Below are 27,795 nucleotides of genomic sequence, written 5' to 3'. Positions count from 1 at the left end.
CACGTAGAAATCTATTAATGTTTAAGTTTAAAATGACTGATGAACTTACAATGGTAAAAGCCGATAAAGATGCTCAAAGAGTCTATGCCAAAAAACTTGCTGCTGATAGAGAAAGTCAGAAAAGAAAGCGTGCCGAGGAATCAAAAGAACAGCAAGGAAACAGGCTTGAGGCTAAATAACGCAAAACCGCGCAGTTAGATGAAGATCCACCTGGACAGCGAGAGTCAAAACATATCAAAACTGAAAATGATAGCGATGATGATTGGGTTTTGGGATTTTGACTTGGATAAGGTCATCAATGCCTACCAGATTTTAGTTAAAAAAAACAAAGGTTTGGCGATATGTATTTCATAGTGAAGCTGAAAAATAAAGAAGAAAAAGAAAACTGAAAAAAGAAAAATGTAAAAACTAAAAAATACTAAAAAGAAAAAACACTCAAAGAGAAATTACAGACCGGGACACAATGACGACCGGGACAGAGGGAATATAAATAACGACCGGGACACTCAAAGAGAAATTACAGACTGGGATACCGGGACACAAATGACGACCAGGACACATGGAATATAAATGACGACCAGGACACAGGTATTTAAGAATATCGTTCAAAGACAAATTTTTAATTGTAAGAAGACCGTTGAAAGAGAAATTTCTAATTGTAAAATGACTGAAGAACCTACAATGGCAACACCCGAGGAAGCTGCTCAAAACGAATGTATTCAAGCCGAAGTAGCTGAGTAGGTAAAGCGTTATGTTTCAGGTTCTAGGTCCGAGAGGCTCCAGGTTTGAACCTTGGCTTTAGCATTAATACAAAAGAAGGAAAAAACTAAAAAAGGTAAAAACTACATAAAAAACTATATATATATATATATATATATTATATATATATATATATATATATATATATATATATATATATATAATATATATATATATATATATATATATATATATAATATATATATATATATATATATATATATATATATATATATCTTCTATATATATATAAAAATAAGTTGTCTGTCTGTGTAACGATGACTCTGGTCAAACATTTTCAGATCATTTGCTGGCAATTGGAAATGGAAAGCTCCCAGTAGTGGGAAAGCCAAGAATGTTGTATATTCGCAATTTTTACATAGTTTGAAACACATATATAAATCTATCTATATTCACAGGTGGGACACAGGGACACAACTACAATGGCGCGTAACGACTTACGCGCGCGGGGGGGCTTGGGGGGGGGGCGCGAAGCGCCCCACCAACTAGGTGTTGGGGTATATATATATATATATATATATATATATATATCTATATATATAAAAATAAGTTGTCTGTCTGTGTGTCTGTCTGTGGATCAGGTGACGTCATGTTTCTGTGTCGGCTGACGTCATGAAGTTAGTTGTTGTCATTTTTGCTATGACGGTGACGTCATTAAAGATATTTAAGACATATATGTTCACGTAGAAATCTATTAATGTTTAAGTTTAAAATGACTGATGAACTTACAATGGCAAAAGCCGATGAAGATGCTCAAAGAGTCTATGCCAAAAAACTTGCTGCTGATAGAGAAAGTCAGAAAAGAAAGCGTGCCGAGGAATCAAAAGAACAGCAAGGAAACAGGCTTGAGGCTAAAGAACGCAAAACCGCGCAGTTAGATGAAGATCCACCTGGACAGCGAGAGTCAAAACCTATCAAAACTGAAAATGATAGCGATGATGATTGGGTTTGGGATTTTGACTTGGATAAGGTCATCAATGCCTACCAGATTTTAGTTAAAAAAACAAAGGTTCGGCGATATGTATTTCATAGTGAAGCTGAAAAATCAAGAAGAAAAAGAAAACTGAAAAAAAAAAATGTAAAAAACTAAAAAATACTAAAAAGAAAAAACACTCAAAGAGAAATTACAGACCGGGACACAAATGACGACCGGGACAGAGGGAATATAAATAACGACCGGGACACTCAAAGAGAAATTACAGACTGGGATACCGGGACACAAATGACGACCGGGACACAGGGAAAATAAATGACGACCAGGACACAGGTATTTGAGAATATCGTTCAAAGACAAATTTTTAATTGTAAGAAGACCGTTGAAAGAGAAATTTCTAATTGTAAAATGACTGAAGAACCTACAATGGCAACGGTACCACCATCGAAGTAGATAACAAGTGGGTTGTTCCATATTCCCCATTAGTGCGAAACGTCAACCCCAAGTCAAATTCGTGCATTGTTTGGCATCATTTTAACAACTTGCTCTCCATCAGCTCCTACAGAGTTATGGGAAAAATATAAGTCAAAAATGTCCGAAGATATACTCCATCGAAAACAGTTAGAGACGTCAGATATGACTTTTGATTTTACATCAGAAATTTATAAATACACTTTAGTTATTATAGAAGATTTGTGCGTACGTATGGCAAACAAACCTCTTCAGGATTTGGGAATGCCTTCACCTAACCGTATCGCTGCTGTTTCGACATGTGTAGAATTGGATCGTGAAAAAAGTTACAGTACGAATGATCTATTGTCGTATGTACAAAATAACATTTCCAAGTTAACGTCGGAACAAAAAGACATTTATGATACGATAGACTCAATTTCAGGAAGTATACAACTACCTGCTGATTTCTGTAATTTAGTGACGTCCAAAAATGAATTGATTGAAAAAGTATTTCCGAATATTCTAAAAAATTATAAAAATAATAAATGGCTAAGTGAAAGAGCGATTCTCGCACCCAAAAATATAGACGTCCACGAAATCAACAATATTGTTTTGACCAAGATTCGAGACCAGGCAGTCCTTTGCAAGTCAGTCGACACAGTTTTGGAACCAAATGAAGCGGTTAATTATCCATCTGAATTTTTAAATTCCATAGATCTTTCAGGGTTTCCGCCACACGTGCTACAACTAAAAATAGGCGTACCAATAATACTTTTAAGAAATATCAACCCACCAAAGCTTTGCAATGGCACGCGACTTGCCGTAAAAAAAACTTGCGAATATACAACATTTTTCGCTGTCCAATTGTCGCTGCATATAAATAGATTGTCAGGTTTACCGACCCTCGAACATGCAACGCACAATTGTCCATGGGAAAAACAATCAGTATTAAGATCTATACCACATTTTTCTAATGATTGACCTTGAGCTTTGTTAATGGTGATTGCAAATGCTAATCGAATTGGGAATTGCAATCTTTTAAATTGAAAAGGCAGATCCGTTGGAATCATGGGAATGCGAGGAATAAGAACAGCCTCACCCTCAAAAGGCCCTGTCAAGATTGTGGCCTCTATTAGGTTTTCCATTGTTTTTTTTTACGGCAAGTCGCGTGCCATTGCAAAGCTTTGGTGGGTTGATATTTCTTGAAAGTATTATTGGTACGCCTATTTTTAGTTGTAGCACGTGTGGTGGAAACCCTGAAAGATCTATGGAATTTAAAAATTCAGATGGATAATTAACCGCTTCATTTGGTTCCAAAACTGTGTCGACTGACTTGTAAAGGACTGCCTGGTCTCGAATCTTGGTCAAAACAATATTGTTGATTTCGTGGACGTCTATATTTTTGGGTGCGAGAATCGCTCTTTCACTTAGCCATTTATTATTTTTATAATTTTTTAGAATATTCGGAAATACTTTTTCAATCAATTCATTTTTGGACGTCACTAAATTACAGAAATCAGCAGGTAGTTGTATACGTCCTGAAATTGAGTCTATCGTATCATAAATGTCTTTTTGTTCCGACGTTAACTTGGAAATGTTATTTTGTACATACGACAATAGATCATTCGTACTGTAACTTTATTCACGATCCAATTCTACACATGTCGAAACAGCAGCGATACGGTTAGGTGAAGGCATTCCCAAATACTGAAAAGGTTTGTTTGCCATACGTACGCACAAATCTTCTATAATAACTAAAGTGTAGTTATAAATTTCTGATGTAAAATCAAAAGTCATATCTGACGTCTCTAACTGTTTTCGATGGAGTATATCTTCGGACATTTTTGACTTATATTTTTCCCATAACTCTGTAGGAGCTGATGGAGAGCAAGTTGTTAAAATGATGCCAAACAATGCACGAATTTGACTTGGGGTTGACGTTTCGCACTAATGGGGAATATGGAACAACCCACTGGTTATCTACTTCGATGGTGGTACCGTTGCCATTGTAGGTTCTTCAGTCATTTTACAATCAGAAATTTATCTTTCAACGGTCTTCTTACAATTAAAAATTTGTCTTTGAACGATATTCTTAAATACCTGTGTCCTGGTCGTCATTTATATTCCCTGTGTCCCGGTCGTCATTTGTGTCCCGGTATCCCAGTCTGTAATTTCTCTTTGAGTGTCCCGGTCGTTATTTATATTCCCTCTGTCCCGGTCGTCATTTGTGTCCCGGTCTGTAATTTCTCTTTGAGTGTTTTTTCTTTTTAGTATTTTTTAGTTTTTTACATTTTTTCTTTTTTCAGTTTTCTTCTTTATTTTTCAGCTTCACTATGAAATACATATCGCCGAACCTTTGTTTTTTTTAACTAAAATCTGGTAGGCATTGATGACCTTATCCAAGTCAAAATCCCAAACCCAATCATCATCGCTATCATTTTCAGTTTTGATATGTTTTGACTCTCGCTGTCCAGGTGGATCTTCATCTAACTGCGCGGTTTTGCGTTCTTTAGCCTCAAGCCTGTTTCCTTGCTGTTCTTTTGATTCCTCGGCACGCTTTCTTTTCTGACTTTCTCTATCGGCAGCAAGTTTTTTGGCATAGACTCTTTGAGCATCTTCATCGGCTTTTGCCATTGTAAGTTCATCAGTCATTTTAAACTTAAACATTAATAGATTTCTACGTGAACATATATGTCTTAAATATCTTTAATGACGTCACCGTCATAGCAAAAATGACGACAACTAACTTCATGACGTCAGCCGACACAGAAACATGACGTCACCTGATCCACAGACAGACACACAGACAGACAACTTATTTTTATATATATAGATATATATATATATCTTCTTCTATATATATAAAAATAAGTTGTCTGTCTGTCTGTGGATCAGGTGACGTCATGTTTCTGTGTCGACTCTTCGACTAACGAAATTACAAACCGGGACATCGGGACACAAATGACGACCGGGACACCGCCACATAGGGAATATAAATGACGACCGGGACACTCAAAGAGAAAGCGACCGGGACACAAGGAATGTTCGATTAGCAATCACCATCAACAAAGCACCGGGACACAAATGACGACCGGGACACAGGGAGTATAAATGACGACCAGGACATAAGTAAAAAAAAAACTAAAAAAACTAAAAAAAGGTAAAAACTACAAAAAAACTAAAAAGAAAAAAAAAACTAAAAACTTATAAAAAAACTAAAAAAGCTAAAAAACTAAAAAAAAATAAAAATGAAAAAAAACAAGGAAAAAAAATGACAAATAAAGGAGAAAAACAAAACTAAAAAAAATAAAAAGAAAAAAAAAGAAAAAAGAAAAAAAACTAAAAAAAAGTAAAAACCAAAAAAAAAACTAAAAAGACAAAAAGGGGAAAAATACAAAAATTTATTTCATCATATACCATTTCAAAAACGAATGTATATACAGACCGGGACACCGGGATACAAATGACGACCGGGACACAGGGAATATAAATGACGACCGGGACAAAACTACAACAGGGACGCTGGGGGGCACAGGGGGATATATAAATGACGACGGGGACACAGGGAATGTTCGATTAGCAATCACCATCAACAAAGCTCAAGGGCAATCATTAGAATCATAAGGTATAACTAAAAAAACTAAAAAAAGGTAAAAAACTAAAAACTAAAAAAAAACCAATTCAAAAACGAATGTATATACAGACCGGGACACCGGGACACAAATGACGACCGGGACACCGGGACACAAGGAATATAAATGACGCCCAGGACACTCAAAGAGAAATCACAGACTGGGACACCGGGACACAAATGACGACCGGGACACATGGAATATAAATGACGACCGGGACACAGGGACACAACTACAACGGGGACGCCGGGGGGCACAGGGGGATATATAAATGACGACGGCAACAATGGAAATGGTCGATTAGCAATCACCATCAACAAAGCTCAAGGGCAATAAATAGAATCATGAGGTATAGATCTGAATACGGATTGTTTTCCCATGGACCATTATATGTTGCATGTTCAAGAGTCGGTAAACCTGACAATCTATTTATATGCACAGACAATGGGACAGCAAAGAATGTTGAACTTGCGAATATACAACATTCTTTGCTGTCCCATCGTCTGTGCATATAAATAGATTGTCAGGTTTACCGACTCTTGAACATGCAACGCATAATGGTCCATGGGAAAACAATCCGTATTCAGATCTATACCTCATGATTCTATTTATTGCCCTTGAGCTTTGTTGATGGTGATTGCTAATCGACCATTTCCATTGTTGCCGTCGTCATTTATATATCCCCCTGTGCCCCCCGGCGTCCCCGTTGTAGTTGTGTCCCTGTGTCCGGGTCGTCATTTATATTCCCTGTGTCCCCGTCGTCATTTGTGTCCCGGTGACCCAGTCTGTGACTTCTATTTGAGTGTCCCGGGCGTCATTTATATTCGTCAGGATATTGTAGGGCATCGTAGCATCGATGAGTTTAAGCAATTCTTGTCAACTGATTGTTTCGCCTATAAAGAATATTATCTCGAGGTAAGAACTGATCACCGACCACAACGATTGCCACTTTGTTGATAGTTGCGTATCAGGAGGCATCAATTCGATTGCTGTTTTTAAGCAGAAGCACTAAATTATTATTTTTGTGGAAAAGATGATATATATAAATATATATATATATTTTCTTTTTAGTTTTTTTGTAGTTTTTACCTTTTTTAGTTTTTTTCTTTTTTTGTATTAATGCTAAAGCCAAGGTTCAAACCTGGAGCCTCTCGGACCTAGAACCTGAAACATAACGCTTTACCAACTCTGCTACTTCGGCGTGAATACATTTGTTTTGAGCAGCTTCCTCGGGTGTTGCCATTGTAGGTTCTTCAGTCATTTTACAATTAGAAATTTCTCTTTCAACGGTCTTCTTACAATTAAAAATTTGTCTTTGAACGATATTCTTAAATACCTGTGTCCTGGTCGTCATTTATATTGCCTGTGTCCCGGTCGTCATTTGTGTCCCGGTATCCCAGTCTGTAATTTCTCCTTGAGTGTCCCGGTCGTTATTTATATTCCCTCTGTCCCGGTCGTCATTTGTGTCCCGGTCTGTAATTTCTCTTTGAGTGTTTTTTTCTTTTTAGTATTTTTTAGTTTTTTACATTTTTTCTTTTTTCAGTTTTCTTTTTCTTCTTTATTTTTCAGCTTCACTATGAAATACATATCGCCGAACCTTTGTTTTTTTAACTAAAATCTGGTAGGCATTGATGACCTTATCCAAGTCAAGATCCCAAACCCAATCATCATCGCTATCATTTTCAGTTTTGATATGTTTTGACTCTCGCTGTCCAGGTGGATCTTCATCTAACTGCGCGGTTTTGCGTTCTTTAGCCTCAAGCCTGTTTCCTTGCTGTTCTTTTGATTCCTCGGCACGCTTTCTTTTCTGACTTTCTCTATCAGCAGCAAGTTTTTGCTGCTGATAGTATAGACAAATTTTTAATTGTAAGAAGACCGTTGAAAGAGAAATTTATAATTGTAAAATGACTGAAGAACCTACACCCCAACAGCTAGTATATATATATATCTATATATATAAAAATAAGTTGTCTGTCTGTCTGTGGATCTGTGGATCAGGTGACGTCATGTTTCTGTGTCGACTGACGTCATGTTTTCGACTGACGAAATTACGAAATTACATTGGGACACAAATGACGACCAGGACACCGGCACATAGGGAATACAAATGACGACCGGGACACTCAAAGAGAAAGCGACCGGGACACAAGGAATGTTCAATTAGCAATCACCATCAACAAAACACCGTCAACAAACCATCACAAATGACGACCGGGATACAGGGAGTATAAATGACGACCAGGACATAAGTAAAAAAAAACTAAAAAAAAAGGTAAAAACTACAAAAAAACTAAAAAGAAAAAAACAAACTAAAAACTAATAAAAAAACTAAAAAAGCTAAAAAACTAAAAAAACTAAAAAATAAAAAAAACTGAAAAAAGGAAACAAAAAGAAAAATAAAGGAGAAAAACAAAATCTATATATATAAAAATAAAAAAAAACTAAAAAGAAAAAAGAAAAAACAACTAAAAAAACTAAAAAAATGTAAAAACCAAAAAAACTAAAAAGAAAAAAAGGGGAAAAATACAAAAATTTATTTCATCATTTACCATTTCAAAAACGAATGTATATACAGACTGGGACACCGGAATACAAATGACGACCGGGACACAGGGAATATAAATGACGACCGGGACACAGGGACACAACTACAACGGGGGCGCCGGGGGGCACAGGGGGATATATAAATGACGATGGGGACACAGAGAATGTTCGATTAGCAATCACCATCAACAAAGCTCAAGGGCAATCATTAGAATCATGAGGTATAACTAAAAAAAACAAAAAAAAGGCAGAAAACTAAAACCTAAAAAAAAATACCAATTCAAAAACGAATGTATATACAGACTGGGACACCGGGACACGAATGACGACCGGGACACCGGGACACAAGGAATATCAATGACGCCCGGGACCCTCAAAGACAATTCACAGACTGGGACACCGGGACATAAATGACGACCGGAACACATGGAATATAAATGACGACCGGGACACCGGGGGGCACACGGGGATATATAAATGACGACGGCGACAAAGGGAATCGTCGATTAGCAATCACCATCAACAAAGCTCAAGGAAATCAATAGAATCATGAGGTATAGATCTGAATACGGATTGTTTTCCCATGGACCATTATATGTTGCATGTTCAAGAGTCGGTAAACCTGACAATCTATTTATATGCACAGACAATGGGGCAGCAAAGAATGTTGTATATTCGCAAGTTTTACGTAGTTAAAAACATAAAAACATATATATATATATATATATATATATATATATATATATATATATATATATATATATATATATATATATATATATATATATATATATATATATATATATATATATATATATATATATATATATATATATATATATCTATATTCACAGGTGGGACATAGGGACACAACTACAATGGCGCGTAACTAATATGGCGCGTAACGACTTACGCGCGCGGGGGGGCTTGGGGGGCGCGAAGCGCCCCCACCAACTAGGTGTTGGGGTGGCGCGAAGCGCCACCCCAACAGCTAGTATATATATATAATGGCAATTGAACGAGGACAGATTGCCTTTTTCAGGGGATTTTGTCCCTTTTTCGAACGTAATAAAATTTTTCGAAGCCTCTTGGTATTTGATGGATAGTTTTAAATTTCATAAAATTTCACATATTATACATCATCGTAAACCAAATTGTTTAATGTAATTTTTTTTTTTTAGAAGAGTTCCTGTTTTGGGTTTCGGGCACTATTAGCACGAGTTGCTCCATGCTTACAGTTCGTTACTACCAACTGTTTTATATCAAAATTCCACATTTAAAAACTGCAATACTTAATTTGGAAGAACGGGTTAAAGCTTAGGTGTGGCAGTAAAAAAAATGTTTGTGGTTTTCTTTTTATCTTAAGCTAATGACATTTCAGATGACTTGATCGAGTAATTGGTCCATAAAACACTACCTCGGTTATCAACCTGGTGTGAGATTCCAACTAGTATAGGAAATTGGAACTTAAACATATTCATCGCTGTTTAATACAGACTTCATGAAGTGTTAGTGCTTTTCTAAATCTTATTATGAGTAATGGTATGGTAAAAGAAAGAGAAAGAAATAGTGCTAAAACGTGGATAATTGTTATCTCCAGTTTTTTCGCGAATGGCATAATTTTTGGAATTCATAATTGTTTCGGTATTTTATATCCTTGGTTGAGAGATGAATTTGCGCAGAATAATGTTGATAATCCATCAGCTAAAGCATGTAAGTTCCCTTATTTTAACCTCATATCATTCAATTAGTGACTAAGCTGGTGATAACTGACAGGCCATCCGGACTGAAAGTCCGGATATATATATATATATATATATATATATATATATATATATATATATATATTATATATATATATATATATATATATATATATATATATATATATATATATATATATATATATATATATATATATATATGTATGTATTAACAACCTCATTAGCCATTAAATTCTTACTCATTTAAAAGAAAACAATTTAGATTATTATATGGACGGCTTTTGCTTTTTTATGCTGTGTGTCCCCGAATCCCTTTGTCTTTATGGCTACATTTCGACTTTCCAGAAGGAAAACACAATATAATTCAGGAATATTTTCTCCAAATTGATTTAAGGGCAAACAAGAGAAATAACAGCAAATTCAGTGTTGGGAGCTTCCATTGCGTATAATACTATACATTAAGTAATTTAACCATTAGAGGTGGGGAGAGGTTAAGTATGTTGGCACGACTTAAGGAGTCATATTAAATAAAAAAACAAGTTTTTTTTAACTGAAAGTAAGGAGCGATATTAAAACTTAAAACGAACAGAAATTACTCCGTAGATAAAAGGGGCTGTTCCCTCCTCAATGCCCGGTCTTTACGCTAAATTTTTTTACTGTTTTAAAAAGTAAAGTTGAGAGGAAGAGTCAAACTTTAGCGTAAAGAGCGGGGCATTGAGGAGAAAACAGCCCCTTTTATATACGAAGTAATTTCTGTTCGTTTTAAGTTTTAATATCGCTCCTTACTTTCAGTAAAAAAAACTTGTTTTTTTTAAATCTAATTTCTGAACGTTTTTAAATTAAGGTATGTTTTGATTTTGGCTCTCTGAACATGGAATATGCAAACAAAATTTGCATATTAATTTATTTTTATGGCTAAATGGCTTTCTCATAGTTTTGATCGGACGATTTTGAGAAAAAAAGAGCGGGGGAGTAGGCATAGTTACCCTCCAATTTTTTGGTTATTTAAAAAAGCAACTAGAACTTTTAATTTTTTACGAACGTTTTTATTAGTAAAAATATACATAACTTACGAATTAGCTTATGTAATGAACTTCTATATTCGTATGTTTTTAATACGTATATGAGGGGGTTCACCACCTCGTCAATACCTCGCTTTTTACAATAAAGCTTAAATGTTGTCCCAATTCCTTAAGAATTACCCCTGAATCACAAAGGCCGTAGAATAAATAGTTTAAATTAATAAAGTTACTTTAGCGTAAAAGAGCGAGGCATTAAGAGGAAATGCGTAATAGTTTCTGTTTGAGTTAAGTTTTAATGCTGCTCCTTACTTTCAGTTGACAAAATTTTTTCATATTTATTTTTTCACTGTTCATTAAAAAATGCTAAAGAATCCTGCGCCCCCTTCATGAAAATTTTCTTCCCCCATGACAAATTCCTCCATGGAAAGATCCCCCCGCATAACCCCCTCCTCTCAACCCCTCCCCCCAACCAAAAAAAAAATCCCCCGAAAGCGTCTGTACACTTCCCAATAACCATTACTATGGGTAAACACTGGTCAAAGTCACAGTCCCTCCCACGGGGACTGTGGAGGAGTAAGTCGTCCCCAAAGACATATTTATTAGGTTTTTCGACTATGCTGAATAAAATGGCTATCTCAGAATTTTGATCCGGTGGCTTTGGGAAAAATGAGCGTGGGAGGGGGCCTAGGTGCCCTCCAATTTTTTGGTCACTTAAAAAGGGCACTAGAACTTTTCATTTCCTTTAGAATGAGCTCTCAAATGACATTCTAGGTCCAATGGGTCGATACGATCACCCCTGGGAAAAAAAAAACAAAAAAAACACGCATCCGTGATCTGTCTTGTGGCATAAAATGCAAAATTCCGCATTTTTGTACATAGATGGTTGAAACTTCTACTGTAGGGTTCTCTGATACGCTGAATCTGATGGTGTAATTTTCGTTAAGATGCAATGACATTTAAGGGGGGTTTCACCCTTTTTTCTAAAATGAGGCAAAATTTCTCAGGCTCCTAATTTTTGATGGGTAAGTCTAAACTTAACAAAACCTATGTATTTAAAATCAGCATCAAAATGCGATTCTTTTGATGTAACTATTGTTATAAAAAATTCTGTTTTTTAGAGTTTTGGTTACTATTGAGCCGTGTCGCTCCTTACTACAGTTCGTTACCACGAACTATTTGATAAGTAAGCCTTTCAGTATGTTTTAAAGTAGCATTCAGAAATTTACGGTGTTTTCTTGTCGGGATTGGAATTGCGCCAATAATAGCTAATTGAGAACTAACAGTTTCTTTATTAATTTCCAGCTTTTGTGGGGTCTCTTGCTGTTGGTATGACATTCCTATCTTCTCCAGTTGCTGGAATCCTCACAGATAAATTTGGTGCAAAGAGCACCGCATTGCTTGGAGCTATCCTTGCGTCAACTGGCATGCTTCTGTCAGCGTATTCGTTAAATAAGGTGAAGTTATAAATGTATCTAAGTTCTATCGGTTTTTGGTTTTGAATTCTTGACTTTTGATTAACGAAATGATTTTCAGTTTTCTGTTTTTCTCGGTGATTAGTTTTTATTCTCCGTTTTTAATTTAATAAAAAGGTTTTTGTTTTTCTTGTTTTTTCTTGATTTTTAATTAAAATCTGATTGGCTAACTCTTGAAGTTTATGTTTCCTTAATCAAGCTTTTGATATGCTCTCTTAACTACGAGAAGAGAACAATATAACGTAGTTATAACGTTATTAACTACGTAGTTATAGTTATTAACTATAACGTAGTTAACTACTCTCTTGCTTAACTACGATTTGAATGCTTCAACAAAAGACTATATCGCCATCATTCAGTTGTTAATATTGAGTTTTATCAATTTACCAAATAACATTTTTGAAATTCGCATTGAACTTTTTTTTACATTGCAAATACTTCGGAAAAATATAAAAATAGAAAAGTATTTCTAACTTTGAAATTTGCGTGTTTCGGAGTTTAAGCGTAATAACCAAGTCAAAAAAGGATTAATTGAACAGAGTGACATCACAAAGTATTAAACAACCGCTTAAATCTGTAATAAAGTGTGTATCTTTGTATATATACATAATAGTGTCTGGACAACATAACCGCTTATATAAGAAGAAGACAAACTTAATTGACTAAAAATGAATTCAGCTTAACAGTATTTTTTAACTATATGTGTCATGCCGGAAGCTTTTTGTCTGGGTTAAAACCATTAACCTGCAGAAAATGGCAATATTCCTAGTTTTAAAGAAAATCAGTTTTTTTTTACCTTGAGACATGCACACAACGCTTCTCGCTCCAAAAACTTTTACAACGAAGTGCAATGAAACACACAGGGTATTCAGTCAGAAAAAAAATTACGAGATATATAGTATTTGTCAATGCATGATTAATCGCACACTAAGGTCTACATTAAATGTGCTCCAAATTTTAGTGCTTTATCCTTTTAAGGCTTTTGATGACAGATTTTGATCAGTAAAGTGTATTTTTAACACTCTTGACATGCAGGGCATTAGAGTCGTTCTTTTCAACTTTTTCAACGGAAATATCAAAAAGACACATTTCAATGAAAATGTCCCCCAAAAATTAATGTTTCAAAATCTATGGAGAAGAGATAATTTTGGGAGGGCATAAGCCCTCTTTAATCATATCCCTCCCTTTTGACTCACCACGCCCACGTTCTTGACTGTTTATTTATTTGAGTGAATTTATTTGTTATAGCATTCATTCTTTCGACGAAAAAAAAAACAAACATAAATGAACATTTTGAGCTTCTATCTCCAAATTTTATATAAAATTTTGAACTGTTTGACATTCACATATTTAGGATATTCTGTTCCATTAAATTACCTTTATATCTGTCTCATTGATACCAGGAACTGAAAGGTTACTCGAATGTTTAGTGCCGCTGATATATTGACATCTTCTAATAAGTTGGATGCCATGTTCAAAGAAGAGGCTTACATGCGGTTAGATCCTTTTCATCTCTTTTGTGATCATTTTGATATGCATTGTTGTTTGTATATGTAATATTGTTTTGTAGGTATTTCTTGTATATGTGTTTTCTTTTTATTTTCTTCTGTTATTCCGCTATATTATAGGGCTAGTGGGTCAAAATAAATTAATTAATAGATAGATAGATAGATAGATTTCAAAAACCCGTGGGCCATATACACACAAAAATATAAATAAATAACAAACAAGCAAGGAAATTAACAACAGTACGAACACGCACAAAAAACAGAATTCAACGCAAAAAGTACCTAATCTAACTACAAAAGAAATTAATCATATAAAACTTTTTCTTCTTATTAAAGATTTATCTATATATACTCCCACTCGAAATATTGTGGTTGGGTTACTATTTTGTAGAATACCCGGAAACATCAAATTAATCCCATGCAAATAAATTTCCCGTAAATCCAAGAGCACCGGGCATTTCCGGAGAAAACGATCCAAGTCTTCATCATCATCTTTACAAAGGGGACAAATATACCGCCTATCAGGACCAACTATCATTTTATTTTTGTCGAACGTTTTTTGCCTGTTCTGGATTGGAAGACAATTTGCCCTAAGCTGAATCCAACGACGTAGAATCATAGCCGGTAAATTAAATTTAAAATAAACTTCCTCCCCAAAACTAGGTTTTGCCTGATTATAATGTTGTAGGGTTGTAGAATCGAAAACCAGCCCTTGCAATGCTGAATTTCCTGACTCTCTAATATAAATCGTACCTGGCTTTCTAAATTTGTTGGTACATCACGAGAGCAAAGACCATTATTCCTTAAATAAGGCATTCCTACTTTTTCTAGTAATGATTTAATTTAGGATGGCCACGAGGTTTTTAAACCACATTTCAACATCCCTTCATATGCCACTCTTACTAGTCTATCTTCATTACTCTTAGTTAACTTCAACCAGAATCTAAGCATTAAAATATACATACGTAGCTTTAAAGAAAACAGGCCCATATCACCTTTCAAAATCTGTGAATGAATTGTCTGATGTAGAACAAACACTCTTTTATTATACTGGAGCTGAAGGGACTCCAGTTGCTGCACCGTTTCTCCATCCCATATCTCTGCTCCATATTCTATCACGGGTAAAATTTTTGTGTTAAATATTCTTTTATGCATTTTTAGGTTTTTGATCCTCATTATCGTCGGGTTTCTAAATATAGCTGACATGGCCACCCTACCTCTCTTAATTATTTCATCAACATGACTCCTTAGGCTTCCATTTTCCGATAAGATAAAGCCTAAATATTTTATTCTTTTACTTATAAATAGTTCCTTATTATTAAATTTAAATGTATATTTTTCATCGTCCCCAACCTTCCTTTTTTTAAAAATAACAACTTCGCTCTTTTCAGTATTCAGCCTTAACTTTTTTATATGCAAATATTATTCTATGAGATTCAAAAGAGTCTGTAGATCTTGCGGTTTATTAGCCACCAAAGCAATATCATCTGCAAATAATAAGAGAGATAGTTTTTGAGTCCCTAGGCTAACTTTCGGAGCCCATCTATTCTCTAGAAAATATAATAATATGCTCCTGATCTTCTCAATATTCTATTGTTTCAACTGCAGGTCTTAACTTATTGTAGCAATGTGCAACTTGCGGCTAAATAACTGGTTGAATTTTTTTTAGTTCTCTATTTTCAGACTAATTTTTTTATTATTTTTCTGTTCATTTATTTTCTGTTTTATTTCTTTTACAAAACTTTTTGTCTTTTTTAGCAAAAACAAAGCTTTTCACTGATTTTTCTAGTATCCTTTTACTAGACCTTTCCCAACTTCTACAACCCTGATAACTAGTATTTAGTTAAAACTATTTTTTATTGCCATTAAAAATTACTAGACTAAAATTGTGACGTTTAATATCTTTTTTTTTTATTCCGCGCAACTTAGCATTACTACTACTAAAACTAACCCTGCTCTATTCAAAGCTTCGCTCTAAATCCTTCCAATAAAATTCCCACGTCTTTTAAATCCTCTCTTATGACCTCTTACTAGCCCATTCGGAGGTGACCTACTAAGTTTTATTAACCATGATAATTTTCTTTCATAGCATAATGTTGAAAGAGATTTGAAATGATTTTGAGAAATATTTCCTTCACAGGAGTCCTGCAGTGCCCTGAGGCACTTTAATAAGTCCTTCAAGGTTAAGAGGAAAAGAGTAAGCTTTGACTATATATATATATATATATATATATATATATATATATATATATATATATATATATATATATATATATATATATATATACTATCTTTATAAGTGAGCAATAGTTGTATATTTATGTAATTTTTTTCTCAAATATGGCTCCATATTTTTTCGGAGAAATTTGTATATTGGAATATTTCGACCTGAAGAAACGATCCGGATCGGTCAGAAGTTCGAAGAAATTCGTTAAGAGCCTTAATTTTGAAGAAAATATTTTTGTGAGTGACGGCATTCTTATATACATCAGTGTTACAATGACTCTATCACACTTGTTTGGAAAAATTGAAGATCTTCATGCATGGAAAAGTTTACATTAAATTGCTTAAAGAGAATAGACAAGTTAATTGCAAAAAAAAATTGAATATATTTTAACAAGGGATTAGAAAAATTCAAAAACCTTGGAAAAGAAAACCAAAAGTTTGAAGCTTAGTAGACAATTGGTGTTGAACTCGGACTGGCTTCAATAATCAAATATTTAGAAAAGATTTCACTATGAAAAGACATCGGTAATTTTTTTTTCTTGAGATAGAAATGACAACCCAAAATGAAAAAGAAAGAAAGATGGGGTTAGAAAATAAGCGAAACGGAGAATCAAAACGTTCCAAAATTGGGAATGATAGTTATGATGATTTAGTTTGGAATTTTGACATAGATAAGGTCACCAATGCTTACCATGTCTTTGTTAAGAAAAGAAAGGTAAGATAAGTCAAGATAAGCCAAGGTAAAAGTCAAAGGTCCAGTAACAAAACCGTAATTTTACAAAGGCGTTAATTCTAATTTAAGGTCACTTAGGATGTTTGAGTTTTAAACTTAATCTTAAAACACTGACAAAAAACGTAATTTTACATAGGCAGTAACTCTAATTTAAGGTCATTTAAAATGTTTAAGCTGATTGATGAAAATGAAGCACAGATAAATGCTTATATTAGAAAACTAGTGAAAGTGAGAATCGTAAGAGCTAAAAAAAAAAGGCATGGAACAAACAACAGCAAGACTCACATTCAATTGTCAGCACATTTTGAACAGTTGTCTGTAGTTGGAAACTGGAAAAGACTTTTTTGTTATACATACCGTGTTAAGAAATTAAAAAAGATTGTGTATGAATCTAAACTGCTAGACAAAAAGGCGCGAAAAAAACTTTTCGAGGTAAAGATAAAAAAAATGGACAATGAAATCTGCGGTTGCAAAACAAGGAACTGCGATGGCTGGCCACAAAAAAAAACATCTATATAGGTCAGGACTTTAAGAAAGAATTCTTATTTCTCACAAGGTGGCTGTACCTAACCAGTGTGACGTCATGACACCAATGTCCGAAATTTCTTTTTCTCTGCTTGGATTCAATTCTATTTGCAAGTCAGCTTTTTCAGTCTTACGCAAGCTATGATGGTAAAAGCTAGAAATAGGGTAGGTTAGATTATGTTATTCTAAGTTGGATTAAATTGGATTAAATTTGGTTATAACTTTCAGATATGGGTTTAAAAACGTACAATTTGCTAGCCTAACCCAACCCAACCTCACTTAACCAAACCTAATGTGTCATCATCAAGCCTTGCTTTAAATTGAAAAAGTTGACTGACAACACTGAATCCAAGGAGAAAAAAAAATGTATTTCCCGACAATGTAAAGGGCTGTGATCCCCTGCTGCCTAGGGGGCTCAAGTTCTTTTGGTGACCCTCTATACACATTGTTTTCTTTCTTTAGACCTGTATATGAGGAATTGGCAACCCTGAACGTCAGCATGCACTGAGATCCAGGGCAAATCCAAGATTTTTGTTGGGGGAAGGGGCTACAAAAAAGTTAAAAAACACATCAAAATTGTGTTTACATGAATTTGTGTTTCGTTTTTACGAGTCGGACAATTTTTTTTTTTTTTGGGGGGGGGGGCTCAAACCCGGTAAATCTCCCCACCCCCTCCCTGAATAAGGTTTGTTTGATATAATACCAAATTATGATTTGTAGGATCATAAAACTGACTTTTATATGCTTTAAAGTACATTACGCTGTTTTATTCTTTTTTTGTATAGGTTGAAGCCCTTTACGTAACATATGGAATCATGTTTGGAGGTGGTTCAAGTCTTGCATACAATCCGTCTTTGGTTGTTTTAGGTCATCATTTTGACAAGCGTCTTGGCCTTATCAACGGCATTGTTACTGCTGGGAGCTCTATTTTCACTGTTACCTTACCATTTATGCTACAATATATTCTGGATAGAGCAGGATTAGTTGCAACATTACAGGTAAATAATTTTATTCAATAAAAATGGGACTTCACCCATTCGAACATGCATATAGAAGGAGGACCTTTGGCCCTGACATATCAAAATCCCCAAATGCCTGCCCCTCCTCATAACGCTCGTAAAATCCGCTTGCCCTCCACTTGACAAAGTTGCTACCCTCTCTCTGAAGAAATACGGTACATGTTTACATGTTTCCAATTCATCTTGTTTCTGTTGAGTGTAGTTAAAATGGATAGGGTTCTTATTTTTTCGCCCACAGAGCCCATTTAGTAACTACAATACCTAACTTCCTCAGCTGGAATATTTTTACTCCCACTATTAGATTAGAATTAATTTTTTTAAAATAAAGTTTTTCCGAAGAAAGTAAAGAGCGAAGCTGAAAGTTAAAACGGACAAAAATTATTACTTCACAGTTTATCTAATATATGTCAACAAAACATAGTGTTACACCAGTTGTGACCAGTAACTTTCAGTATACACTTAGGATTATCTTAAAAACATAAGTGCAAAATTAAATAATTTTTTAATAACCGCAGAGTCATTGAACGGCATACAGAAATATTTGACTGATTTATCAGATAGCATTTTGGTATCGCCAGCTATAACACCAATAGTGAGTAATATACAATCTATATTGTAAGAAATATGGTTTAGTATTACTTTAGCATCACAAATTCCAGAGCTAGTCCATAGTCCTAATACTATCAAGATGACTTGACTTTAAACAGTCTAAAAACTAATCATGACATGGTCTATTTAGAACCAGAACGAGAGTCAGTCATTGAACTGAGCCATTGTGCAGAAGTGATACCAAATTAAACGGAAAAAAGTAATGATCCTAAAATGCTTTATTTTTATTCGGTAAAGTTTCCTTAATTGGTTTGCTTGTGCTGCACCAAATTTCTCATATTATTTTGTGTTTTCCGTAAAGTGCCAGTTTTTTTTAATCCTAGAAACATAGGGAAACATAACTAGTTTGTTTATTTATACTAGTTTTATTGATATATATTAGAAAGGCTGTGAAGTAATAATTTTGTCCTTTTAAGTTTCAACTTCGCTCTTTACTTTCTTCGGAAAAACTTTGATTTTTTATAATTAATCTTGGTTCGTTTTTTATTAAAATTTAATGCAGAAACAACATAGCCATGATCTTTTTCATTTATACGGAATAATTTCTGTTCGTTTTAATTTTAATGTCACACCTTGCTTTCAGTTGAAAACTTATTTTTTAATGTAATTTCTAACCATCGCTGATCTAGGGGATTTATGACACCTCTAGAAAGTACTGCAGACAACCTTGACAGCTACGAAAAACTTTCAGCTTATAATAAAAAGTTTATTATCCATACTTTAGAAAACGATACATATTTTTCAGGAACGTTCATTTTTCGATGAACAAAAAGGTGTTTTTATTCGACCGACTTCGCCTGAAAAAGCTACAATGAAGAGACGGCTTTATAAATCACACCTACTGACATAATAAAAACTAGAAGGCTACCGTAACAAAAGAGAGCAGTACCGTAACAAAAAAGTGGCTCATTTAAAAGCTTGTTTTTTTACCTAATTATTTTTTATAAATTTGACTTGATAACATATTCTCATAAAGTGCACTTTCGGTTGTTTCCCCCATTTTTTTTTTTTTTTTAATGAAAAATGTGCCTAATCCAATGAAATGACCACAAAAAGGTGTTTTTCAAAACCTAAGCAGGAATGAAAAACTAGGAAGGCAAGGACGTACCTTCCCCTCAATTACCATCGTTAGAACTAGCACACAGGCCTCATTGCAGAGTGAAGTTTGAAGGTTCGACTCAAAACTGTTGATCATTCAAGCTTCATTTTAGGTAGATTCTTAGTTGAAAAGTTTTTAGTTTTAATGAATATATTTTCTCAATAATCTCTTACTCTTAAGATGAGTAGACTATTTATGAAACTTCCTAAGAGGGTTTAGAGGAGGAGTATGCATGATGAGTTCTTATAAACCTCCATTTAAGGGCTTTGGACCATAATTAATGCATTGGTACGGTTTTATGCTTCCAAGTTTTTATACTTAAGAAGTGACACCAAAAGGGCCGTTTTTAGTGCTATATGGCACTTATGGATGGTAAAAGTTATAAAAAGTAAGTAGATATGAGTGATAGTTTTAAAATGATCTTCCCAGGATATGCTTTAAAAAAATGAGTGCAGTGCATTTGCAAAAATAGTGGATTATCTGAAAAAGAATCATAAGAAGGAACAAAACCGTGATTGAAAAAAAAAATCAAGCAGAAATCAAACGCAAGATAGTCTAATAGAAGTCCAGCGCTATACTAACAGAACCAAGCCTCTAACAATCTAATCTAATATATTACTGTTTGTAGGACTTTAATTACGTAGCTTATTAAGAAGGGGCGTAATTCTCTACGAGGCAGAGGGGCCAACCGCCCCTACCAGGCCTCGGTTTGCCTCCGCCCCCTCCCGACCTGAGCTTGCCCCTCCCCAGATGAAATTTAGTTTTTTCTAAAAAAATTTCGAAGCAAAGATAAACCTGCATAATTCAAGCGTCAACAGAAACAGATCAGTTTCTTTTTATGACAAGGTTAACCTTTAAAGTAGTACAAAACACCTTAATATTACTTTTATAGTACTATATAGTACCTTTATGGTACCAAATTGCTTATTTTTTTAGTTTTTACTGTGATTTTTACTTGATTTAAGAAAACTGGCTCCGAACATCCCCCCCAGGATTTTGACAGAATTACACCACTCTTATTAAGGGGGCCTGGAGGAGGAACTTACATTTATGCTTTCATTTATACGGAATAATTTCTGTTAGTTTTAATTTTAATGTCACCCCTTGCTTTCAGTTGAAAACTTATTTTTTAATATAATTTCTAACCATCGCTGATCTAGGAGATTTATCACACCTCTAGAAAAAACTGCAGACAACCTTGACAGCTACGAAAAACTTTCAGTTTATAACAAAAAGTTTATTATCCATACTTTACAAAACGATACATGTTTTTCAGGAACGTTCATTTTTCGATGAACCAAAAGATGCTTTTATTCGTCCGACTTCGCCTGAAAAAGCTATATTGAAGACACGGCTTTAAAAATCACCTACTGACATAATAAAAACTAGAAGGCTATTGTAACAAAAGAGAGCAGTACCGTAACAAAAAAACGGCTCATTTAAAAGCTTGTTTTTATACCTAATCACTTTTATAAATTTGAATTGATAACATATTCCCATAAAGTGCACTTTCGGTTGTTTCTCCCATTTTTTTTCAAATGAAAGAAGTGCCTAATCCAATGAAATGACCACAAAAAGGTTTTTACGGTGATTTTCACTTGTTTTAAGAAAACTGGCTCCAAACCAAACACCCCCCCCCCAGGATTTTGACGGAATTACGCCACTCTTATTAAGGGGGCCTGGAGGAGGAACTTACTGGAGGTGTTCTTGCAAACCTCCAGTTAAGGGTTTTGGGCCATAGTTATTACAATGATACTGTTTTATCCTTCCAAGATTTTTCACTTAGGAAATGGCACCAAAGTTGTTGTTTTCGGTGCTATATCTTACTTATGTATGGTAGAATTGATAAAAAGCTTGTAAATATCATCAATAGTTTTCAAATGAGCCATCAAACATCATGCTAAAGAGTTCTGGTAGCCCACTAGCCCCAGCACTTTCACTTGTGTACCTATTATTTGTTTCCAGTGTATTTGATGATAAGACCGAGTCGGTTCCAGTGGTATGACATGTAGGAGACTTGTAAGTAATAATCGTCTGTTAGGCTACAATCATCTTTAGTGAAGAGGGGTTTGTAACTTTGCTAGTTGGTGTAGTCTACCCATACCCACGGTAACCTAGAATTAAGTGTTACGCAACAGGCACAAACGATAACGTAAAACAACGAGACAGTTTCGTAATAATTAATAGAGTGTCATCTATGGTATTTTGATCCTGAAAAGTTACGGATAGCTTAAAAATACCAACTAGATTATATAAGATATTGTTCCAAGTCTTGATCCGTCACGATGTCTACGATTGAAAAGGATAAAGTTCAACTGGCTGCAAAATCAATTTAGGGACAATTTAGTCCCTTCTTTCGGTATTCTTTTGTTATTGTTGTTTTTTCAACGCTGAGGAATAGCCTTTGATCATGTGATTACTGATCGCGTTCTTCTTTGAACATAACATTTTAAAAGCTTCGATAGGCTGATAACTTCAGTGTTTAACCGATAGCAAAGAAACAAAACCAAAGTGTTGCTCTCGCAACACTTTATTCGGTGAAGCCGGACAAAGGTTTCCGGAACACTTCACGTTTCTCAGGCAACGTATGTCTAATTTTTGTCCGAATAAGCCCTCTGTCAATCTTCTATTACTGTTACATCACCTTAAAACATATTTTTTTTAAAATCTAAGTGTCTTATTTTGTGGTATTGGCTTAATGATCTGCATTCGTAGGAATTGTCTCTATGATTATAGGAAGTTAAAAGTCGATTAGATACTCTGGTGCTAAAATGCAAAAACTAATAACTTGGGTCATAGGGTTTACTTTTGAATGAACTGTCATGATGAATCTAGATTATGATACAAAAAAATGTTGGTCCTATGGGTTTGACCTTTTTAGGGCCCATTATGATAACTTCTGATTGTTGATGCTTTTTAATTTTTAAGTACATAATTGACTTTCTGACTTTCATTGCTATTTCTTTGAAATCCCTTTTTTCAGATACTCTCTGCAGTGCTAGCATTCCTTATTCTGAGTTCTATATTTTACGACATTCCGTATTTGGAGCAAAAGGTGGAATCAAGAGTAAAAATTTTCAATAAAGACATATGGAAGAGCAAATTATACATTATATGGATAATAGGAGTGCCTTTGGCCCTGGTTGGTTACTTTGTACCATATGTTCATTTGGTAAGCACTTTGTTATAGTGTTTGATTTTAAGAGATGCTCATCAAATTTCAGGCTAACCCTAAAGTCTTCTCAGTCTCAGGAAAATCTTCCAAAAGAGATAGTTTTCACACATCCAAATATTTTTTTTCATCTCCCATTTCAATAGTGTGGTCTCTCTCCCACCTACACCACCCCTCTTCCCTTGGTGTTAAATCAGACCATAGAGCTAAAAAAAATCTATTAGTAAAAAAAAAGTTTTCAACAAGAAACAAATCCCGAAATAATAATTTCAGAAAATATAGGGATCGTTACCGAGGATATTTTTGGCATTCTTCAGGTTTGAAAAAAAACACTAAAACATTCAAACAAACTGGACAGTTTGAGCTCATTTCGCATATTAAGTCATCTAAATTAATTGTATATGTAACTACATTGATTAGACATATTATATCCATGGTAGACTCAGTGATTGAAGCAGGATTACTTGATTTATACAAAGTGGCAAGGCCGTATCCAGGATTTTTGTTTCGGGATGGGATTATTTTTCTTCAGAGAATGGGAGGGTCAAAAAAAATTTCAACAAAAACTTGTTAAAATGTATTCTCGTGACCTTTTTATGAGTTGAACAAGAAATTCGGAGAGGCTCAAACTGGGTACCCCACTCCATGGATACGGCCTCGCGCAGTCGCTGGAGGCACCACTTTACTGAGGCTTATACATAAATACTATCCTTTATACTGTCTTTAAAAAGTTTGAAGCGTATCCTCTCCTGTCTTTAGTGTTGATCTCTCTGCGAAAAGCAAATTTTCACCTTATCTGCATTTTCTTGCCGAGAAAGAGCTTGAACTCATTTGTACAAGATACCTCACAGATGTGTGAAGACTAACAAGGAATTCCAGCACCAATTTAAGGGAAGATCAATGACCTGGCATGTTTTTAATTTCATTAATAGCTTTTCTGCAATTTCTGAGAAATATATTGCAACTCATGATGATTTTGATGAAACAGAAGTGCTTATCAATGTTTGTCTGCTGCCCACGTTCTAAGGTAAATACAAAAAGATTAAGATTTTTCACATTCTAGAGTAGGTATCTTTTCGTTTAATAAACTAACGCGCTCGTTCTCATAACGTCTATTAAATGACGGTATCACGTTGTACTCGTCTAAGGCAAACTACAGCACATAATACTATTCCAAAACTACCTCTTCAATTATGAATTTTAAAGTATATCATTATACCAATTTTTTTTTTCATGCTTCAAAACAGGCGAGAATTTTCTCCAGCAACCTTTCATATTATTGGAAGAATTCTCCACAAATCGTAAGATCCACGAAAATCAGAAAAAAACGTTCCTAAGAGTTTTTCACTTTTCAGACAAGAAAATACATACTATTTTTTTTTATAATAGGTGGCGTTTTCGGAAGAAGTTGCTCTAAAAGCTGACGGAAAGTGGCTTGTCCTGTGTATCGGGCTAACGTCTGGTTTGGGACGATTAATATTCGGTCAGATAGCTGATATGCCAAATATCAATAGGCTTCTTATCCAGCAAGTTAGTGTTATCTTTTAACTTCCTTTTTATGGGTATTAAAAGAAATATTGGAAGAAAATTTATAACATTTCTTCCTTATTTTTGTAATTTAGCTTGTAACTGTATTGAATTCTATGCCGTTGTTACAAAAGTGTGTTTCTTCTTCGTTTTTCCTCATTATAAATTTTACGTTCCTTGTCAAAAATATAATTCTGTATCTTGAATGTTCATTTCCTTGGATATATCCCCCACCCTACAGGCGCTGAGGATTAAAATCTTGGATTAAAAGGTTTGACCTTCATGTTCTTTGTCAAATATTAACGGAAAACCTGTGATAAACATGGTTAGTTTCTCAGTTATTTGCAATTTATAGTTCTAAAAAACTTTCAATTCGGAATAACGGATGCGATTTTCAGTGGGTGACTAAAAATATTTCAGCACAGCCGTCGAACCGTTGTGACACATAAACTCGCAGCAGAAAATAGAGTGAAATTTGCAAAAAATGGCCGCTTTTGCATGAAACCACTTCAGTGGGAACCTAGGGTAATAGATCTTTTCTGAGCAAACTAAACACAACAAGAAATTACATAAAGTCGTGATTCAGATACTGGGCTGTAAATAGGTGCCAAAAACCTTGCAATGTGTTACAAGCCTTTTTGATTTTTTGGGAGGGGGAGAACATCTTTGGTACTTGTCTGGATGCACTCAAACGGAATGCACTCAATAAATGAAGTTAAGTTAATTCTAATGAAATATACCAAAACAGTATGATAAATATAATAGTTTAGAAACAAAATTATGGAAACTACGACACAGAACTATGGAAAGCAGGCCGCGCATAATACATTTTATTAAATACCTAATATAACACCTAACCACTTCTATATATGAAATATTTTATAAAAATATGCATACATCGTGGTTTTCTCACTAAAAATTATTAAATCATAGTTAATCCAGGATGGGAAACCGGTTTTTGTTAGATCTTACACAGCATAATTCTTGAATGATTTCCCTTTAACAGACAAGTACCAAATATTCACGCCCAATTCTCTTCATGATCATTTTCCTGCACTTACCTCGACATTAACTGAGTTTAAAACGTATTTCATAAGCACTTAAGACCCATGAGCGTCACCAAATTCTAGCAATAAATTATAATTCAATCTGCCTAAAGTAATTGAGTGTCCATTACCATTCCAGCACGAGAAGAAATTTTGAAATTAAGCGCGAGATTTTTATTGGAAATAAAAGTGTCAAAATCTTTGGGAAAATGAATTTTCTATTATTAACTAGAGAAATGTTCACAAAAGAACTCTGTGAACTAATTAAGATGTGCAATACTATTTTTCCTTCTTTTGTAGGAAAATCATACGAGAGCAATAAAAATTGTCATTTCAAATCTAGCTCTTACCCATAAGATAAAAATATTCAGTGAAAATACATAAATCAATAGAACTGCAAAAACAAAGAAATGAAAAAATATTAGGTAGCAGAACATAGATAGAAATAGCGATTGTTCAATTCAGATATAGGGTTATGAGTCACTTGCTTCTGATTCCAGAACATAACTAAAACTAACGTTTAATTTCAGTTTAAAAAAAAGTAAACTTGTTTTTTTCTGATGAAAATACTTGATAAAAAAAACTTTTAAGAGGCACATTTTATAAATGGACTAAAAAGGGAAAAATTGATTTTTCGTTTCTAAAACTTTAGACGTGGGGCACATTTTCAGTCAACTACCTATTGATATCTAACTGTTTATCATACAAGCATAATTTTATGAAAGCTGTGAATGACAAACTAACAGTTCCATATTTAAGTAAAATGCGCACCACGTTTAAATTTTAAGAACCAATTTTATTTTTATACTTTAGTATAGCTAGCTATTTTTGGTTTTAAATTTTCTTAAATATTTCGGTCATATAAATTATGCCTACTTAGGTCTATATATATATATATATATATATATATATATATATATATATATATATATATATATACGAATATCCGTGTATATACTTATGCTGTGTTACTATCACAGCTTAGATACCAATACAGTTATAAAAACTCCTATCTAACCCATGAGAAGCTTTTAATACAGAGCTCTGAACTTGGCGCCTCCTCCAAGCTCACGCTCCGAAGCGTAGATCCAACTACAACACCATAGGTGGGAACACAATTTTCTTTTGTTGCATACACAGCTTAGATACCAATACCAGTTTCCTGTAGATACCAATTACCAATTAGATACCAGTTTCCTGTCTCCAGTCGCTAGCATCGCTACCGTGCAATGTGTCCCAAAAATAAATCGAGTTTTGATAACCGTATTGGTATCTAAGCTGTGTTGCCTATTAGGAAGTCCATATCCCCAGTGTCAAAAGTTCGCTTGGGCTATAATTTTCAAAAAAAAAATAATTTTTAAATTGTAGGATAATCCAGTATTTTTGAGATTCAAATATATTAAAATAGTAGGTACAGCGCAGATATGTGCAAATTTTGAGACAAATTAGAAGAAATTAAGGGGTCATAATAATCTTCTCACAGTCGGTCAGAAGCTTTTAGGCTATAGGCCTGCTATCCCTTAAAAAAAAAAAATCACCGCCATATGCGTCATCAGTGGCTCTGAAAGGTCTTTATACTTATCAAATAAAACAAGAGCTAAGAGCTCATATGGCACTTGTGACGAGGCGAGAAGAGCTAAGAGACAAGAGATCATATGGTATGAGCTCTGACAAAATTCTATGAATCAATAGATTGATTTAAAAAGGAAAATAAGAGGCTTAATGCCGGTCAGGATTTAAAATAAGAGCTCTGAGCCACGATGTCCTTCT

At 34.3% G+C, this 27,795-nt stretch overlaps 1 protein-coding gene across 3 annotated transcripts in view; it reads left to right on the top strand.

Annotated features, from left to right (window-relative positions):
• Nucleotides 1–9,741: 9,741 nt before the first annotated feature.
• Nucleotides 9,742–27,795, top strand: part of LOC136026317 (monocarboxylate transporter 10-like) — a 29,456-nt gene continuing 11,402 nt past the window's right edge. Inside the window, exons 1-5 of one of the 3 annotated variants that reach the window (XM_065702741.1) lie at nucleotides 9,742–10,056; nucleotides 12,392–12,543; nucleotides 18,339–18,551; nucleotides 23,264–23,452; nucleotides 24,842–24,982. In XM_065702741.1, the coding sequence (XP_065558813.1) occupies nucleotides 9,876–10,056; nucleotides 12,392–12,543; nucleotides 18,339–18,551; nucleotides 23,264–23,452; nucleotides 24,842–24,982 (876 nt within the window). In that variant the 5' untranslated portion in view covers nucleotides 9,742–9,875. The remainder of the gene's footprint in view (nucleotides 10,057–12,391; nucleotides 12,544–18,338; nucleotides 18,552–23,263; nucleotides 23,453–24,841; nucleotides 24,983–27,795) is intronic. The other 2 variants (XM_065702739.1, XM_065702740.1) reach the window with 2 other exon arrangements.

This window comes from Artemia franciscana, chromosome 4 (assembly GCF_032884065.1).
Source record: "Artemia franciscana chromosome 4, ASM3288406v1, whole genome shotgun sequence".
NCBI classification, from domain to species: Eukaryota; Metazoa; Arthropoda; class Branchiopoda; order Anostraca; family Artemiidae; genus Artemia; species Artemia franciscana.
This window is presented reverse-complemented; position numbering and strand designations above follow the sequence as displayed.